This window comes from Monodelphis domestica, chromosome 6 (assembly GCF_027887165.1).
Source record: "Monodelphis domestica isolate mMonDom1 chromosome 6, mMonDom1.pri, whole genome shotgun sequence".
Lineage (NCBI taxonomy): Eukaryota > Metazoa > Chordata > Mammalia > Didelphimorphia > Didelphidae > Monodelphis > Monodelphis domestica.
The window spans coordinates 265,413,221-265,433,379 of NC_077232.1; the positions used below are offsets into that span (position 1 = coordinate 265,413,221).

The 20,159-nt window shown below is 35.6% G+C and overlaps 1 protein-coding gene across 1 annotated transcript in view; it reads left to right on the top strand.

The window, feature by feature from the left end:
* TSPAN5 (tetraspanin 5) overlaps positions 1-20,159 on the top strand; it is a 216,541-nt gene that overhangs the window by 167,448 nt on the left and 28,934 nt on the right. The window contains exon 2 of the mRNA XM_001370035.4: positions 554-604. Coding sequence (XP_001370072.1) covers positions 554-604 — 51 coding nt within the window. The remainder of the gene's footprint in view (positions 1-553; positions 605-20,159) is intronic.

Genomic DNA, 20,159 nt, shown 5'->3' on the forward strand with positions numbered 1-20,159 from the left:
TTGCCCAGGGTCACATAGCTAGAAAGTGACTGAGGTCAAATTTGAACCCATGACCTCCTATCTGTAGGCCTGGTTCTTGATCCACTGAGCAACCCAGCTGCCCCTGATTTTATCTTACCTATCAATAAATAATAGAATAATGGATCTCCAGATAATGAAATATCTTGAGCTTCCCAAATTACTTCCTTCAATCCTAGTTGATGGTGAAATGATTTGAGCCAATGGATTTGTGTGGTTTTTTCCCCCTCCCTATGAAAGTCTGAAATTCACATTATTTAAGAAGTGGATTTTTCATAGGTTCTGATCAAGGGCACATGTAATACCCAATAAAATTGCACGTCAGCTGCCAGAAGGGTAGGGAGGGAAATAATGATTATTGTAACCAAGGAATAATATTCTAATTTGACTACGTAAATTAATTTTTTTTTAAAAAAGGAGATTTTTCAGAGAAAGTGAAAAAAGAATTGCTAAAAAGTTGAATTTTCCATTTTTTTCTTACCGTACAAATATCATCTGTACATACCACTCACATGACTTTATTTCTTTCTTTCAGTTCTTGGGCATAGCGTTTCTTGGAATTGGACTCTGGGCATGGAATGAAAAAGTAAGTTGAAAATGTTCCTCCTTTGGTGGGTGGTTACAAATATCATGCTATGGTCCATATTTTCTTTGGGTTTTCTTGTCAACAGTTGGGTAGAAAGAAGCACACGGAACACTAAATAAATATTTGTGGAGATCATGTGATTGCTTTTTATTTTAAAGACTGCTGAAAAACAAAGGTCCCAACAGACACTTGCAACAAAGCAATTTCAGGCATAGCTAACATGTCTTACATACAACTACATATGGGTCCACATAAAACACACACATGCTCACAGGTATATATGCTAAAATGTGATCAGTAACCAAAATAGAACTTAATGATTTTCACGATTAATGATGGATCAACCATGCAGATATTTATTAAGCACCCATGATTGTCTAAGCAGCTGATTGAAGGGACAGTGTGATGACTTTTGTATGTACTGCTTATGATACAGTAAATGCTAGGCTTTGGGGATACAAAGATGAAAAAAAGAATCCCTCCTTGTTCTCAAAGAGTTTAAGAGTATAACATATAAACATGCTTCTGTAGTAGACTATGCTGTTGGACAAAATTGCAAGAATTAGAGAAGGGTCCGTGATAATTTTGAAAGCAGCAATGATTATTGGAGATGCGTGGATGGTACAGAGAATTTCAGAGATACTAAAGAAACAGCAAAGCTAGGGTACTGGAAGGAGAACTTCACATGAATACTTTATGAGTGCTTGGTGCTGACTGTTAAGTAGAAAAAAATGTTGCTCTGAACTAATATCTAAATCTTGTATAATGGAGGAAAATCTGGAAATATGTAATATTCTAGTTCTAGTGAACTAGTTTGGTTTGTCAAATGATTTACTTTTGAACCTTCTTACCCACCCCATTTCAAGCCTTTATTTTGGCTCCCATCAGGGTTTTAATTTTCACACTTTAACCTCTTACAGTTGAGCTTGGAAGCTATAATTAACTATGAACTCTTTTCTTTTAGAAATATGATAGTAACATGTAATGTTAAATCTTTATTTTTTACTGTAGTGAAAGAATAAGTTACTAGGTGAACAGATATTCCACTTAGTGAGATAATAGTTTAACTTTTGCTTGATCAGTCATGTTCCACCTCACCTTCCCTTATCCTCCTTCCTTGATCCACCTTATGCCCAACTTAAGAACTAAAAGTCTTCTTTTGAAGGCTAACATTTGCCATGAAAGAGGATAATTGTATCTTTTTTTGTTGTTCAGTCATTAACTCTTTTTGTTGTTGTTGTGATCAACTCTTCATGATCTCATGGACCAGGGCACACCAGGTCTTTCTTATCCTTCACTGTCTCTCAAAATCTTTCCAAGTTCATGTTTATTTTTTCATGACATTATCCATCTCATCCTCTGCCATTCCCTTCTCCTTTGGCTTTCACTTTTTCCCAACATTGAGGTCTTTTCCAATGAGTCTTGCCTTTTCATTATGGGTCTGAAATATGTAACCTATATCTAGTGGTCTGCTTTCCAATCCAGGGACTCATAACATTTAGAACTGGAAGCCAATCACCACTTTTGACCAATTAGCAGATGGGGTTTAGAAGCCTAAAGTGACTTACTGCCCACGATTATCTAGAGAAAGTTTCAGAGCCTAGATTGGAAAACCCAGTCTATGCCTTTATCTTCTATAGTTGCTCATAAAATGTAATGGACAGTGGTAGGTAGGTAGGTAGGTAGGTAGGACAGTGGATAGATGGATGGATAGATGATGGATGGATGGGTGGATGGATAGATAGATAGATAGAGGTAATAACATATTCCTGAGCACTTTTGAATTCCCATTAGCTTTTGTATTGAGTTATCTGTGCTAGTTTAAAGATTTACATAGAAGAATAACAAACATTTCACTTTCTTAAGCCTTTAGCTCAATAAGCACTACACAACACAACTTAAAACTATGTATTTCATTGGCTTTGGGGTCAACTTTCAATGGAATATGAAAAACTATTATAAGGTCTTTTAGCTTTAAGTCTTTTGGCTGTGTGTGTGTGTGTGTGTGTGTGTGTGTGTGTGTGTGTGTGTGTGTGTGTGTGTGTGTTGGTGGGTAACAAAGGGTGTTTTAATTAGTCATGTTAAACTTTCTTTTATTTTGCCACTTGATCTGAATATCTTCTTGGAATGTAATCACTACTTCTTCCAATCAGTGATTAAATTTCAAAGTATGGGACATTCCAACTAATTAGAGTGGGAGATAAAGTTTTTAAACATTTGACCACTCAGAGTCAAGTACATTTAGTTTCTTCCTGATCAAGTATCAGATTAAAAATTTTTTTTCTTACTTTTGAGGGGTAGTTAGGATCTGTGTTCTTCTTCCTTAGAAATTACCTCCAGCCACACAGAGCTACTACTTGTCTCTGTCTTCTAACTTTAGAGTTATTAAGTGCATTGAGTAAGTCACCTAGCCAGTATGTGTCAGGGGGAGAACTTGAACCCAGGTCTTTTGTATTCTTTTAACTTTATATAATGTGTTTTCTCCTTCAAGTGCTTTTTTGTTCAGAAAACCTCTGTTCCTCCTTTTTGCAGAATTTTTAGAGTTGATGCTATGATTTTTTAATTAGCACTATCATATGCCGCATCCAGTTTAGTAATATTGATTTAAAATAATTTTAAAAAACCCTTACCTTCTGTTTTATAATTGATACTAGGTATCAATTCCCAGCTAGGGCAATGGTAAGGGCTAGTTAATTAAGGTTAAGTGACTGGTCCAGGGTTATATAGCTAAGAAATGCCTGAGTCACATTTTGAACCCAGGATCTCCCATATCTTAGCCTGGCTCTCAACCAACTGAGCCACCTAGCTATCCTTACATTCATTCTAATGGATTAGCCATTCTGTAATGGATGGCCTGCTAATTTGTTTTCAGTTCTTTAGGGAGCTGACTAAGAACATCAAAGACCTACCCCTGAGTGCAACTACACCTGAAACCCAAGCAGGCTGAAGAGCTCAGAACATGGGCGCTTGCGGGAAGATAGCACAGAGAAGGGCAGCAAACAGTAGAAGCTGTGGAGATTCTAGAGCTTGCCTCAGGCAAAATCCTTGCTCCATAATTCCATACACAGAGAGCTTGCCCATTTCACTCATATTTCTGACTAAAAAGGGAAGGAAAAAAAACCTCCATAGTGATGGCAAATTGTGCCCAGGAGCAACAACCTTCCTCCACCAAAAGAACAAGAAGGGGTTGACCCTGGAAATTTTTTACTGAGGAAAAACCCTGGCTACAGAGGAAATCCAAAATTTCCAAACCATCAAAAAAAAATGAAAAATTTCCACAAGGTCTTAAAGAATTTAAATTTGAGCTTATCAAAAAGATGGAAGCCTTCTGGCAAGAAAAGTTGGAAATAGTTCAAAGAGAAAATAACAGTTTAAAGAACAAGAACTCCCAATTAGAGAAACAGCTAGAAGTCACAAAAAGCAGGATAGACCAAACTGAAAAGAAAAACCAGTCTTTAAAGACCAGATTTAGGCAACTGGAAGATAATGACCTTGCAAAACAGCAAGAATTAATAAAGAAAAGGCAAAAGACTGACAATATAGAAGAAAACAAAATATCTCACAAAATATCACATGACAGATCATGAAAACACAGAAAGGGGAGACAATTTGAGTATCATTGGTCTATCTGAACAGCCAGAAATAAACAGAAATCTTAACATCATACTATAAGAAATCATTCAAGAAAACTGCCTTGATGTTCTTGAATAAGGGGGAAAAATAGACATTGAAAGAGTTCATAGAACACCCTCCAAACTAAATCCTCAAAAGATAACTCCCAGGAATGTAATTGCCAAATTCAAGAGCTTTCAAGCTAAGGAGAAAATTCTATGAGAAGCCAAAAAGAGACAATTCAGATACCAAGGTGCACCAATCAGGATCATACAAGACCTGGCAGCTTCCACACTAAAGGACCACAAGGCTTGGAACATGATATTCATAAAGATGAGAGAATTGGGTCTTCAACCAAAGATCACCTATCCATCAAAACTGACTATATACTTCTAGGGGAAAGTATGGGTATTCAGCAAAATAAAAGATTTCCAAGTATTTGCAAAGAAAAGACCAGAATTTAGTGGAAAGTTTGATATCCAAACACAAAGATCAAGAGAAACATGAAAAGGTAAATAAGAAAGAGATGGAAAAGGGAAAAAATGTTTTTTTGTTATTCAAACTCTATGCTTTAAGGGCTACAACTAGATCAAATTATATATATTAATACATGGGGGAAATGTTATTTGTAACTCTCAAAAATTATATTCACTATTATAGTAACTAGAAGAATCATTCACAGCAAGAGATTAGGGTATTAAGTGGTGTAAGATGATATGCAAAAAAAGAAAAAGGGAGGGGGGGAATTGAAGATGGCACCGAGATACTTGAAGAAATAAAATAAATAGGATAATCTTTATCACACAAAGATATGCATGGGAAGGGGAGGGGAAGAATACTCTTATAAGAAGTACAAGCAGAGACTGCTAATAGGTAATACTTAAACCTTTCAGTGAAATCAATTCTGAGATGGAAGAGCTTCTAGATCCATTGGGGTCTTGAATTCTATCTTATACTACAGGGAAAGTGAGAAGGGAAAACTAAGGGGGTAGGGGGAGGGAGTATAAAAAGGGAGGGAAAGAGATGGGGGAGGGAACTTAACAGACCCTAAAAAATCAAGAAGGGAACAAAAAGGGAGGAGCCAGAAAGGGAAGCATCTTAAGGGAGGGATTAGGGGAATTGATTAAAAGTAAACCACTGGTTTAAAAGGATATACCAAAAGAAGAAAGGACAGAACTAGGAGAGGATATCAAAATGCTGGGTAAAACACAAGTGACAATCATGAGTTTGAACATGAATGGGATGAACTCACCCATAAAATGAAAACAAATAGGAGAGTGGATTAGAATCTAAAATCCTACCATATGTTGTCTACAAGAAACACACCTGAGGCAGATAGATACTCACAAGGTTAGAATTAAAGGTTGGAGCAAAACCTATTGGGCCTCAACTGGTAGAAAGAAGGCAGGCATTGCAAACATGATATCTGACAAAGCAAAAGTAAAAATAGATCTGATTAAAAGGGATAGGGAAGTTAAATACATCCTGATAAAAGAGAGTATTGACAATGAGGAAATATCAGTAATCAACATGTATGCAGCAAATGGTATAGCATCCAAATTTCTAAAGGAGACACTAGTGAAATTGAAGGAGGAAATAGATAGTAAAACTATACTAGTGCAAGATCTGAACCTACTACTATCAAATTTAGAGAAATCAAATCAAAAAATAAATAAGAAAGAGGTAAAGGATGTGAATGACATCTTAGAAATATTAGAGTTAATAGATATATGGAGAAAAATAAATAGGGACATAAAACCTTCTTTTCAGCAGCACATGGTACATTCACAAAGACTGACCATGTACTAGGTCATAAAAACATGGCAAACAAATGCAGAAAAGCAGAAATAATAAATGCAACCTTTTCAGATCATAACACAATAAAAATAATATTCAGTAAGGGTACATGGAGAGCCAAATAAAAAATTAATTGTTAATTAAATAATATGATTCTCCAAAATTGGTCAGTTAGAGAACAAATCATAGAAACAATTAATAATTGCATTGCAATGATGAGACATGGTTTCAAACTCTATGGGATGCAGCCAAAGCAGTACTCAGGGGGAAATTTATATCCTTGAGTTCATATATTAACAAATTTGCGAGGGCAGAGGTCAATGAATTGGACATGGAAATCAAAAAACTTGAAAGCAAACAAATTAAAACCCCCCAGAAGAAAACTAAATTAGAGATGCTAAAAATCAAGGGAGAAATTAATAAAATTGAAAGTGATAGAATTATTGAACTAATAAATAAGATCAGAAGCTGGTATTTTGAAAAAACAAACAAAATAGACAAAGTACTGGTCAATCTAATAAAAAAAGGAAAGAAGAAAATCAAATTAACAGTATCACGGATGAAAAGGGAGAGCTCACCTCCAATGAAGAGGAAATTAAGGCAATCATTAAAATGTATTTTGCCCAATTATATGGCAATAAATATGCCAATCTATGTGATATCAATGAATATTTACAAAAATATAAATTGTCTAGATTAACAGAAGAAGAGATAGAATTCTTAAATAATCCCATATCAGAAAAAAATCAAACAAACCATCAAATAACTCCCTAAGAAAAAATCCTCAGATCTTGATGGATTAACAAGTGAATTCTAACAAACATTCAAAGAACAGCTAATCCCAATACTACATAATCTATTTGACATAATAAGCAAAGAGGGAGTTCTACCAAATTCTTTTTATGACACAAATATGGTACTGATTCCAAAGCCAGGCAGGTCAAAGAGAAAGAAAACTACGGTCCAATCTCCTTAATGAATATAGATGCAAAAATCTTAAATAGAATACTAGCAAAAAGCCTCCAGCAAGTCATCACGAGGGTTATTCACTATGATCAGGTGGGATTTATACCAGGAATGCAAGAATGGTTCAATATTAGGAAAACCATCACATAATTGGCCATATCAACAAGCAAACTGACAAAAATCACATCTTTATCTCAATAGATGCACAAAATACAACACTCATTCCTATTGAAAATACTAGAAAGTACAGGAATAGAAGGATCTTTCCTAAAAATAATAAATAGTATTTATCTAAAACGATTAGCAAATATCATTTGCCATGGGGATAAACTAGATGCATTCCCAATAAGATCAGGAGTTAAACAAAGATGCCCATTATCACCTCTATTATTTAACATTGTACTAGAAATACTAGTAGTAGCAATTAGAGAAGAAAAAGAAATTGAAGGTATTAACATTGGCAATAAATAGACCAAGCTATCACTCTTTGTGGATGATATCATGGTCTACTTAAAGAATCCTAGAAATCAACTAAAAAGCTAGTGGAAATAATCAACAACTTTAGCAATGTTGCAGGATACAAAATAAAGCCACATAAGTCATTAGCATTTCTATATATCTCCAACACATCTCAGCAGCAAGAATTAGAAAGAGAAATTCCATTTAAAATCACCCTAGACAATATAAAATACTTAGCAATCTATCTGCTGAGACAAACACAGGAACTATATGAACACAACTATAAACCACTTTTCACACAGTTAAAACTAGATCTAAACAATTGGAAAAACATTGATTGCTCATGGGTGGGATGAGCTAACATAATAAAAATGACAATCCTACCCAAATTAATTTACTTATTTAGTGCCATACCCATTGAACTACCAAAAAACTTTTTTACTGAATTAGAAAAAACATAACAAAGTTCATTTGGAAGAACAAAAGATCAAGGATATCCAGGGAAATAATGAAAAAAAAATGCAAAGGAAAGTGACCTTGCAGTACCAAATCTCAAACTATGCAGTGGTCATCAAAACAATATGGTACTGGCTAAGGGACAGAAAGGAGGATCAGTGGAATAGACCTGGGCTAAATGATCTCAACAAGATATTCTATGACAAGCCCAAAGATTCCAGATTTGGGGACAAAAATCCAGTATTTGATAAAAACTGCTGGGAAAATTGGAAGACAGTGTGGGAGAGATTAAGTTTGGATCAACACCTCACACCCTACACCAAGATAAACTCAGAATGGGTGAATGACCGGAACATAAAGAAGGAAACTAAGTAAATTATGTGAACACAGAACAGTGTACAAGTCAGACCTTTGGGAAAGGAAAGATTTAAAAAATAACAAGACTTAGGAAAAGTCACAAAATGTGAAATAGATAATTTTGATTACATCAAATTAAAAAGGTTTTGTACAAAAAAATCAATGTAACCAAAATTAGAAGGGAAGTAACAAATTGGGAAACAGTCTTCATAAGAAAAACCTCTGACAAAGGTCTAAGTACTCAAATTTACAAAGAGCTAAATCAATTGTACAAAAAATCAAGCCATTCTCCAATTTATAAATGGGCAAGGGACATGAATAGGGAATTTTCAGGCAAAGAAATCAAAATTATTTATAAGCACATGAAAAAGTGTTCTAAATCTCATAATCAGAGAGATGCAAATCAAAACCACTCTGAGATATTGGCTAACATGATAGCAATGGAATATAATGAATGCTGGAGGGGATGTGGCAAAGTTGGGACATTAATGCATTGTTGGTGGAGTTGTGAATTGATCCAACCATTCTGGAGGACATTTTGGAACTATTCCCAAAAGGGTGCTAAAAGACTGTTCTTTGATCCAGCCATAGCACTGCTCGGTTTGTACCCCAAAGAGAAAATAAGGAAAAAGACTTCTACAAGAATATTCATAGCTGCATTTGTTATGGTGGCAAAGAATTGGAAAATGAGGGGATGCTCTTCAATTGGGGAATGGCTGAACAAATTGTGGTATATTTTGGTGATGTAATACTATTGTGCTCAAAGGAATAATAAAGTGGAGGAATTCCATGGGAACTTAAAAAATCTCCAGGAATTGATGCAAAGTGAGAGGAGCAGAACTAGGAGAACAATGTATACAGAGAATGATACACTGTGGTACATTCGAATGTCATGGACCTCTCCATTCGTGGCAATGCAGTGATCATGAATAACCCAGAGGTTTCTATGAGAAATAACACTACATTCAGAGCAAAAACTGTGGGAGTAAAAACACTGAAGAAAAACAACTGCTTGGTTTACATGGATCGAGGGGGATATGATTGGGGATTGTAAACATTAAAATTTCTTAGACTTATGAATGTTGGAAATTTCCCCATTGGGAAATTTCATACTTGAAAAAATCTCCTACTGATAGTAAGAACTCTATTGGAACATGAAACTCCTTGGCATGGGAGGATCCTTCTCCTCCCTACTTAAGACTACTTTAGGACAGAAACCTTTTGCTAAACAATGGAAAGGGCTTTGACCTATGCTTAAGCATAGAACAGGAAGTTCTTTGAGTCATGATTGATTTTAGAATTGATACAATAGAGATACTTGGAATGAAAGAACCAGGTCTTGGAAACTACAATCTCTACCCTACTCAGAGTAACAGGATTTAGGAAGGGCTGCAGCAAAGATCAAGATTTAATTATTTGAGAATATGACCTTCAACAGACATGTGCAAAAGGGACAGACCTCTGGGCGGTCCTGGGTTAAGCTAGAGCCACCATTGGCACAAAGGAGACATCGACAGTGATTGGTAGATGTGACAACTGAGGGGAGGGAACTTAGATTTTTGCTTAAAGATAGCGAGGTCTGAGGACTGAAGGGAGAGGGGGTTGATGCTCTGAAGGAGGTCTGAGAGGAGAGAGGTCCTGGAGGGAGAGCTCCTGGAGAGGTCTTGAAGGAGGCTGTGGAAGGAGAACTCAGGAGGAGTCAGGAGGAGGATTCTCTGGAAACATTTCTTGAAAGGAGGCTCTGTTGAAGGTGGAGCCTGAGATTGGCATGAGAAGCCTTACCTAGAGAGATCTTGGGTGAGTGATAAAACCAACTGACTGATTTATCTCTTAGGACTGAGGTCTAGGCCTTATTGGCTTGAGGCCCTTCATTCTTATTCCTTTCTTCCTTTCTCTCTTTTCTATTGATTAATCAGTGTATTATAAATTAAATTTCTCTATAAAACCCAGTTGGCTTGGGCATATTCATAAATTGGGAATATATTCCCTGGTGACCATCTTATATTTATATAAAACCAAGACACAGTAAAAAACATATTTCAGCGGTCATAATTGTTATATGTTTCCCTTGCTCCCAAACATTTTAATTATCACAGTTTATGGCTCCCACTCTCTTATCTACAACTATTTAACGCTCAAAACTATTTAAAATCTAACAGGATATAGACCCTAAAGGAACATCCTAGTGCAAACATCAACAGCATCGAAATAGGTTCCGATCAAGGACACACATAATACCCAGTGGAATTGCACTTCGGCAATGGGAAGTGGGATGGTGGGGAGGGGAGAGTGGAATAGAAGATGATTTTTATTTTCAAGGAATCATGTTTAAAACTGACCACATTTTAAAAAAGTATAGAGCAGTATTTTTTTGTGGTAATAAAGAACTGGGAGGAAAGGGGCCTATGGATTTGGGGATGGCTAAACAAATTGTGTCATATGAATGTCAGGGAATATTATTGTCCCATAAGAAATAAAAAACATAAAGGATTCAGAGAAACCTGGGAAGAATTATGAATTGAATCAAAGTAAAATAAATGGAAGAAGAAAACTATTTATATAAACTCAGAGAGGCTTGGATCAATGCCATGACTAATTGGGACTTCAGATGGTGAAGCATATCTCAACAGTGAGGTGACAGACTATTAAGTATGGATGGAGTCATACAGTTTTAGATATAGATAATGTGTTCAAGTTTTTTATTTTTTTAGTAGCAATATATGGCCATGAGAGTCCTGTCAGTAGAGGGAAACTGACATGCTTCAAAGCTTTTGGTGAATTTGGGGGATATCTATCCCAAGCTTTTGAAAACTTCTTCTTGTAGAATAGGTGGATGAGAACAATTTGTTGCAATGGCCACAAAGGCAGCTGAAGCAGCTGCTGTGGTGTTCTTAGAGCTTTGTCAGACATTGAAGATGCCAAAATCATCCACTGCATTCTGGGGTCTCATCAGTCATTCTTTTTTTTTTGTCTTGTCACTGGACTTTGATGACTCTGGAGGAGAGAGTAAGATCAACAATTTTGTACAACTCCCCCTTACTTAAATCCAATTCATGCTTAAGTCATCACCCAAAATGTCATTGTTCTTCTTTAAAAAGAGACAAACTATACTATACTTGTGCGAGTTGGGATGTAAGGATAGTTGAGTACTACAAAATTGACTCTTTCAAAATGTGGTGCTGGAGAAGACAGCAAGCAGATCAAATTGGCCAATATTTAAAAAAAGTAATTCAGACTGTCCACTGGAAGGTCAAATGCTAAAGATGAAACTTAAATCCTTTGACCACATAATGAGAAGACTGGAAAAGACCTGATGTTGGGAAGATTGAAGGCAAAAGAAAAAGGGAGCTTCAGAGAATGAGATGGATCGATTATGCCATGAAAATAATGAACACGAGATTGAATAGAATAGGGAGATGGTGGACAATGGAAGGATTTGGCATGTACATGGGTTCATACATAGTCAGTCATGACTGAATGACAGAACAACTGCTAATGTTGATTTGCTCTACTAGACTGTACTTCACTACTTCATTAATAAAACATTTGAAACACATGGTCTAATGGAGATCCCATCTGCATTTGGTGTATTGAGTTGTTGGGATAGGAGCTGGGAGAAAGACAACTAAGTGGTAGAATATGGACTTCCCATCTCCACCTCCCTAATCAGGGTGGAATAACTTTCCCCTGCTACTGTGAAGGGGCACACATGTTGTGTTTCTTACATCATTTCATCTTTGATCCGTGGGTCTTGGACTCCAGTTTATAATTTGATGAGCCTGGGAGCCCTAGGGATACTCTAAAGAAGATACTGCATGGTTGCTATAGTAACTCCAAAGGACATGTTGTTGAAACCCTTTGGGTTAACTTCTAAAACAAGCACAATTTCTGAGTGGCCAGCACAGGGAGTCTGGACAGGGTGTTCCCCACTGAGCTCAAACATAGCCCCGGAAATCAGTAAATCCTGTTGAGTACAATAAAGTGACATTTATTTTAGAAAATACCTAAAAGGTAGATCCATGAATTGGGTCACAGCTGGAAGGATGAGCTTTAAAAACTTTTTTTTTCATGAAAGAAAGAACAGGAGCATTGGGGGCAGTATTAGTTACTTCTTATTGTTATTTGGTGCTGTGACCAATATTGGATTCAGTATTTAATAAGTATAATCATTAGGACTATCATTAAGATGTTGAATAAAAAGACACAGTGGATTAAGTCCTACTTAAATCCCTTTAGCAACCTAAAAATATTACCTTCCCTAAAACAGTATACAGACAAACAATAAATGATTTAAATCTCTTCTAGCAGTACAAGGGATAGCGGCTGGTGCTGGTGCTGCTTCTGAGCTCATATAGCTACAGTTAAATTCTCTCCTGAAGGATGTAGACTCCAATCATGTCCACTTCTACAATTCAGACCAAACTCAGTTACATCTCTTTTCTCCCCTCCACAGCTGAGAAGCCCGGAAGCCCCAGATTTCCAATGGCTGCTAGATAAAGTGAGATATTTCTAAAGTGCTTTGTAAGCCTTAAAGCAGAATACATAAACACTAGCTTTCATTATCATCACCGTCATCTTCATCATCATTGTCATCATCATCATTGCCATCATGATCGTTGTCATTGTCATTATCATCATCATCATCATCATCATCATCATCATCATCATTAGGAAGCCAGGCTTTTCCCTATCCTCTATTGGCATATGGTAGCCGTACAGCATTCTTCCCTCTACTTCCAGAAAGCTGGCCTCCAAGAGCTGCCAGGTTATCTGCTTACACCCACAACTGCATCCTTTAAAAAGTGCCAGGATATCTGCCCACATACACAGCTGCCTCCTCTACAAGTGCCAGGATGTCAGCCCACATCCACAGCTGCCTCCTCAAGCAGTTGCCAGAATATCTGCACACATTCATAGTTCCAACATGTAGGTGCTCCCTACCATGGAGTCTACACCCACATCCACAGCTCCAGTCCTGGAGGGCCAACAGGTCAATTTTACAAGTTTACAACCCTTCTTTTCCACTGGTTTCTAAAAGTTTCAAGTCAGACCCCCAGGTCTCAGCGCAGCTCTTCTACTGCCACATTCAGAGCTCACATCTCCAGTTGAGGACAGTTTCCACCTCTGCCCCATCCATCCTCAGACCTCCAGGATCTGAACCTCCCAAATCCCTCTGTACTGAAGCCTCTTCTACTCCAATTCCTATCTCCAGGATGAGCAGGAACTTCTAGCCATTACCTTCAAAATCAAGATGCATGAAGCTATAACTCTCACCCAGGATATCTTTAGGTGGCCCACCTCTCCTACCACTGGACCCCTTTGAATGGAGATAATGAATAAAGAGAAGAAAAATATAATGATACGGAAGCAAATTCTATGATCTAAAAACTCCAAGGGAAAAAACATCACCCCCAATATACAAGTTAAAACAATTGAAAGTGAGGCAATGATATTATGAAAACGAAATAAATGGAGATATAAATATGTTCAGGTAATTAAAACCTCAAATTCATCAATAGAAATATCACATAGCAGAATAAATAAAATTAAACAGATCAACAAGTAACAAAAATAGCTCCAAAAATAACAGATCCTGAAAGATTAGTAGTGATATGCAGGACAAAATAACAGACTTGATGAAACCTTAGACTAAATATCATTCCAGAGGATGTTTTTTAAAAAACAAAAACTTGACACTCTACTTGAGGTGAAGAAAAATTTCTTGACTAGGCAAGGACAACGTGCACTTGCTAATGGAAAGAATCCAGTCACCTAGTCTGAAGAAATCTTATCTTTTAGTTCCTGGGTCACTTACTTATTATACTTCAGAATTAAATAGTTTTCTTACATTTCTTACAAATATGATTAAATTACCTTCAAAAGTACACATTTGACTATAATCAGATTGTTTGAGAATAATATAAGTCAAATAACATTGGATAAAAGTATAAAAAATTAAAAGAACAAGATTAGATCCCCCAAATCTCTGTCTGTCTGTCGGTCTGTCGGTCTGTCTGTCGGTCTGTCGGTCTGTCGGTCTGTCTGTCGGCCTGTCTGTCTGTCTGTCTGTCCGTCTGTCTGTCTCTCTGTCAGGTCTCTCTGTCTCTGTCTCTGTCTCTCTCTGTCTCTGTCTCTGTCTCTCTCTCTCTCTCTCTGTCTCTGTCTCTCTCAAAATCCTTACCTTCTGACTTGGAGCGAATCCTATGTATGTAATAATTCAATACTATGTATTGGCTCCAAGGCAGAAGAGTGGTAAGGGCTAGGCAATGGGGGTTCAGTGACTTGCCAGGGTCATACAGCTAGGAAGTGTCTGAGGCCAGACTTGAACCTAGGATCTCCCATCTCTAGGCTTGGCTTTGAATCCACTGAGACACCCAGCTGCACCCCCCCTTCCCAAATTATCTCTTATTGACTACTATTTGAAAGCAAGAGAATGTCTTTTAAAACCACCTTGAGAATTTATGAACAAATCAGTCAATGAAAAATATTTATGTGTCAGACATGGTGCTAAGTACTGGTGATACAAAAAGTACAAAAGACAGTCCTTGCCCTCAAGGAGCTTAGAAAGAAATACCTACATGCAGTAGAAAAATTACTAGATTTAATGGCTGAGATTTCCTTGTGTAGTTTTTTTAAACTCTTTAAAAATAGTATTCCATCTTAATATAATACTGCATATTGGTTCTAAGGCAAAAGAATGGCAAAAGCTGGCAATAGGGGTTAAGTGACTTGCCCAGGGTCACATAGCTAGGAAGTATCTGAGGTCACATTTGAACCCAGGACCTCCCATCTTTAGGCCTGACTCTTAGTTCACTGAGCCACCCAGCTCTTAATAGTATTTGCAGTTAAGATTTAAACAAAATGTGTTTTAAAAAATTTAAATAATATAGTTTTTGGTTTTTAAATTTTTAGTTTCAGCAAAATGATATTTTTATTTAAACAAAATGAACTTTGGTAACAAAGAAATAATCAAATTAGGATTTTAGTCTAATGTGATTGACACAAAAGGAGAAAATTTAAAACTTCCATTAATGGAAAGGTATCATCAGGAAATACTAAATTAAACTCAATTAGTCTCTGCAAGAATTATGACAAATCATTAATGAATTGGCCTACAAAATTATCTTGTCTAGACAAGTTCTTGGGTAAACATTTTCACAAGTTTGAAATACAAATGATTCGTAGATAAAGAATAGAAACCAACCAGTTTTCTGAGGCAAATTCCATCTTCACTTTAAACAGAGTAAAAATAGCATCTGAAAAGGTAAAACTATAGACCCGTTGAAATGAACAAAAATAAAAAATTTTTAAAGGACAGCTACAGTCATTCATTAAAAAAATAGTATTCATTATGATCTGACCAAACAATTTTGATCAAGCGTATCAGGATTGTCTATCAGGAAAACTATTGATATAATAATCAATCGATCATTTGCCAATATCTGCCAGGTATTAGGTGAAAGGAAGTTATAAATATATAGAATGAAACAATTCTTACTCCAAAGGAGCTTATATCCTATGAGAGACAAGCATAAATATATATTTATATATGTGAATAAATGTCAATATATACAAAGTAATTAAATATAATACAAGGTGGTCTTATGACTGTCAATAGATCTAATATTCCTTCATGAGAAAAACAGTAAGAAGTTGTAGACTGGAGAGATTTTTTCATTATTATAATTAGATGGACCCATTTGAAACTAGGAGGAAGCATAATATACAATGAACAAACAGGAAAATACTAACTAAAATTAGGTATTGTGGCATTTGAAAGATGAAATGACTCAGTAAACAAAGGCTCAAAGTTCTAAGCATATCTATTTAATAATCAATGCATGTCCTTGTTTCACTTGATATTGGAAATATTAGTAACTACAGTGAAATTAGAAAATACTATCCATGGGATTAACATGATAAATTGAGAGGTCAAAATAGCATCTTCAGATAGCATAATCCTATGCATAAAAGAAGTCATTGAACAAAAATAATACTTCAAATAATGAATCTGACAAGGTAGGTTTTATATAAGAGAAACATTTAAAATTATTTCCATTCATATAATAATATCTAAACATCCTGCAAAGAAAATTTTAAATAAATTCTATTTATAACCATAAGAAAAAACTACTTATAAATTAATTTACCTACACATACACAGTATGATACACAATGCCTTAGCTTGTCAACTATAAAATAATAGTGGAAAGATTAAAAGTAGATTAGTATAATTGCAAGAATAATCAATATTCATAGATGGAGTACATGAACATGATAAAAAGTGTTGAAACTCAAAATCAGTTTATAGATTTAGTATGATCAAAATAAAACTGGGTTTCTTCATGGAACTATAAAGTTAAACCAGATATAAACACAAAAACTAAAAGTCAAGAACATCACAACATATAATAAAAGAGAAAAGCTGATAAAGATAAAATTACAATTACAGGTATAACAATAGTATTAACAGAGATAGATGACATTTTATAGTGATATGATGACTACAAAATGTTTATCAAAATTATACACATTGCCATTTGTCCTTGATCTCTTTATAAAAATTGACCATTTCTGGGTCCTAAAAATCTCCTCAATTGAAGAAAAGTACTAGACATATACTTTACTGATCATGGAGCAATAAAAATTATAACAAATAAAAATAAGCTTTGAAGAAAATATTCAAATTTAACTGAAGATTAAATGTAATCTTTAAAAACCAGTGGGTCACAGTGGAATTGCTTGTCTACTTCAGGAAGGGGAAAGGATGAGGGAAGGGAGACAACAAGAATCAATGAGTCAAAAATTAAACTTTAGAAACAATGATTTCTCAAAAGAAAATGACAACAAAGATAAAAGATGTTAATGAGATAAAATATAAAACATTTGGTACATAGCCAAAGAATTTCTTAACCGAAAATTTATTTGTTTATAAGCATGTTCGTCAATAGAGAGAAAAAAAACAGATCAATGATGTAGCACAGTGATGGTGAACCTTTAACAAGTTTGAGTGCCCAGAGGTAAAATTTAAGCTGTCAATGAGCTCCCACATTACCTGAGAGAGCTGAGGGAGAAAGTGTTTGCTTTGGATGGCTAGACAGAGGGATGGGGCATGCAAAAAAAAAAAAATCTGCAGCTCCCAGAGTTCTGCAGCCTTGCCACATCTTCACCAGTGAGCATTCAACTTTTTAAAAAGCCCTAGAAAAGCAACAAATCTCCAAAAACACAGACAAAAAGAATTCATTAGAAACTTTCCCAGTAAGCACAGAAATATAGTAAAAATGCCCACTCACCCCACTATTTATTTATATATATATAGTTGTGGAAATGCTACCAATAGTAATAAGAGAAGATAAAGAAATTAAAGGTGTAAAGACAGAGAAGGAAGAAATAAAAGAAGATGAATGGAACAGACTAAACAAGAATTAGAAACAATGGAACTCAAGAACCTAGGGTCTCAGATAACAGTACTTACTTAAGAGAATACTCCCTATTTGATTTTTTTTTTAATCAGCTAGGGAACCTGGAAAGTAGTCCTTCAGAAATTAGGATTAGACCAACACTTTAGAACATATTCCAAAATAAATTCAAAACATATACATAACCAATTAAAAGACAGAAGCAGTTGCAAAAGATAAAGTAGGTCATTTTGATTACTTAAAACTGAAAATCTTCTAAAGATGAAATTAAATCATCTAAGATAAGAAGGGGAAGCAATTGAATGGGAGGAGGAAATCTTTGCATTAGACTCCTAAAAATAAGGGTTTGTATTGAAGATTGACCACTTATAACTAAAAAATAAGTCCCAAATCCATTTCCTAATAGACCAGTGGTCAAAGAATGTAAGCAGTTCTCAAAAGAAGAATTGACTCATAAAAGGAGGGCAGGACGACTGGAAAAGTCAGAAAAAGACTGGAAAAAGTCAATGGAAAAGAAAGATTCCTACTAAGGACCCATAAATGTACAAAACATCATTTCATTAATCTATGTGTGAAAACATACATATAGACCCACACCTCGAGGTTAAAATGCTGCCTTTATTTGTCTCAAGTCGGTATGTGTCAGAACCGATGCTGAACTCGGGTTTTATTAGTTCCAGGGTCCGCTACATCTCACACTAATAGCAGCTATATCATGAACACTTAAACCATATTCAGATGAGTTACAAAAAGCAGAGGACAATAATATAATACCTGTTTGTCAGTTTTTGAAGGGATATAAATATCTGTGAATGAGTAAGAGGAAGTATTATTTAGTGATTCAAGGACCAGGTTGGAGCCAGAAAGGCTTGAGTTTGAATCTTCTTTGACAATACCTGTGTCTCAAGCAACTCAAGACTAGAAGTTATAAGAGCTTCTAATTTGTTAGTAAAGGGAATTTATTTACCAGACGTTTTGATATGCCAGTAAAATCATATGTCTAGGCAATCCATCTACAAGATCTCCTTAAGGGGTCCACTTAAGGATCTTTTTTTTTCTCACACGCAAAGGATAATGCAGAGGTCTCTTGATTGGTAGTGGGTTGTCTTTCACCAGCCTATTTTCTCTTCTAACATATCTCTGATGACATCTTTTTATTCTGGTCCCTCTTTGAAGTTGCTGATTTCTATGTTGTAGCCTAATCACCCCTCACTTTTGCTCTCCATTGATGGCCATTTTTTTTTAAACATTATTTTATTTGGTCATTTTCATACATTATTCACTGGAAACAAAGATCATTTTCTTTTCCTCCCCCCCACCCCCCCCCCCCTTTCCCTCTCCCATAGCCGATGCATGATTCCACTGGTTATCACATGTGTTCTTGACTGGAACCCATTTCCCTGTTGTTGGAATTTGCATTATAGTGTTCATTTAGAGTCTCTCCTCAGTCTTATCTCCTCCAACCCTGTAGCCAAGCAGTTGCTTTTCATCGGTGTTTTTACTCCCACAGTTCATCCTCTGCTTGTGGGTAGTATTTTTTTTTAGATCCCTGCAGATTGTTCAGGGAAATTGCATTGACACTAATGGAGAAGTCCATTACCTTCGATTGTACCACAATGTATCAGTCTCTGTGTATAATGTTTTCCTGGTTCTGCTCCTTTCGCTCTGCATCACTTCCTGGAGGTTGTTCCAGTCTCCATGGAATTCCTCCACTTTATTATTCCTTTTAGCACAATAGTATTCCCATTGATGGCCATTTTTAAGTCTTTTAAAAGATTGTTGTAACTTCCTAATATTCCTCGTGTTTAACTTTAGGTCCAATTTTCTGACCATATATACTGTCAGTATCCTAAAGATGAACAGGCAGGCAAACTTAGAGAGGTGACATATCCAAGTGCATGTTATAATTATGGCTAATATGATCAATAAAATCATGACACAAAATTTATAAGGCTTTGTTAAAAATATTCGACAACACATAGTATTGAATAGCAAAAATGTTCAAAGGATATGAATATACATAGAGAAAACACACATGGTGTATCTCTTTGAAAAGAAGTCACTAATAACTGTTAAAATAATTTTGAGGCAAATTTAACAAATGTTAAAATAATTTTTGCTTTCACACAGTCTTAGTAGAATTGCACTTGAAATCTTTTTGGGAAGGAAATCTTACAATCCATTGCAAACATTTTTTTAAAATCATAACCTGTGACCCATAACTGAGAATGTAACCTGAACGTGTTATGAAAAATAAAGTCGTGTCTGTTCACAGAAATTTTTATATAAAACTGGAAATAACCCAAAATATCCAATGATAGGCTGAATTAACCTGTGGACTCATATAATAATATAATGCAATTCAGATTGATAGCTCTGAGGGACACAGAGAAATCTGGAAAAAACAGAAAGTTAAAAAAAAAAACAGATCCAAGAGAACACTTCGACTCTATGAAATGTATAGATAGGGATAAACAAAGAAAATTGAT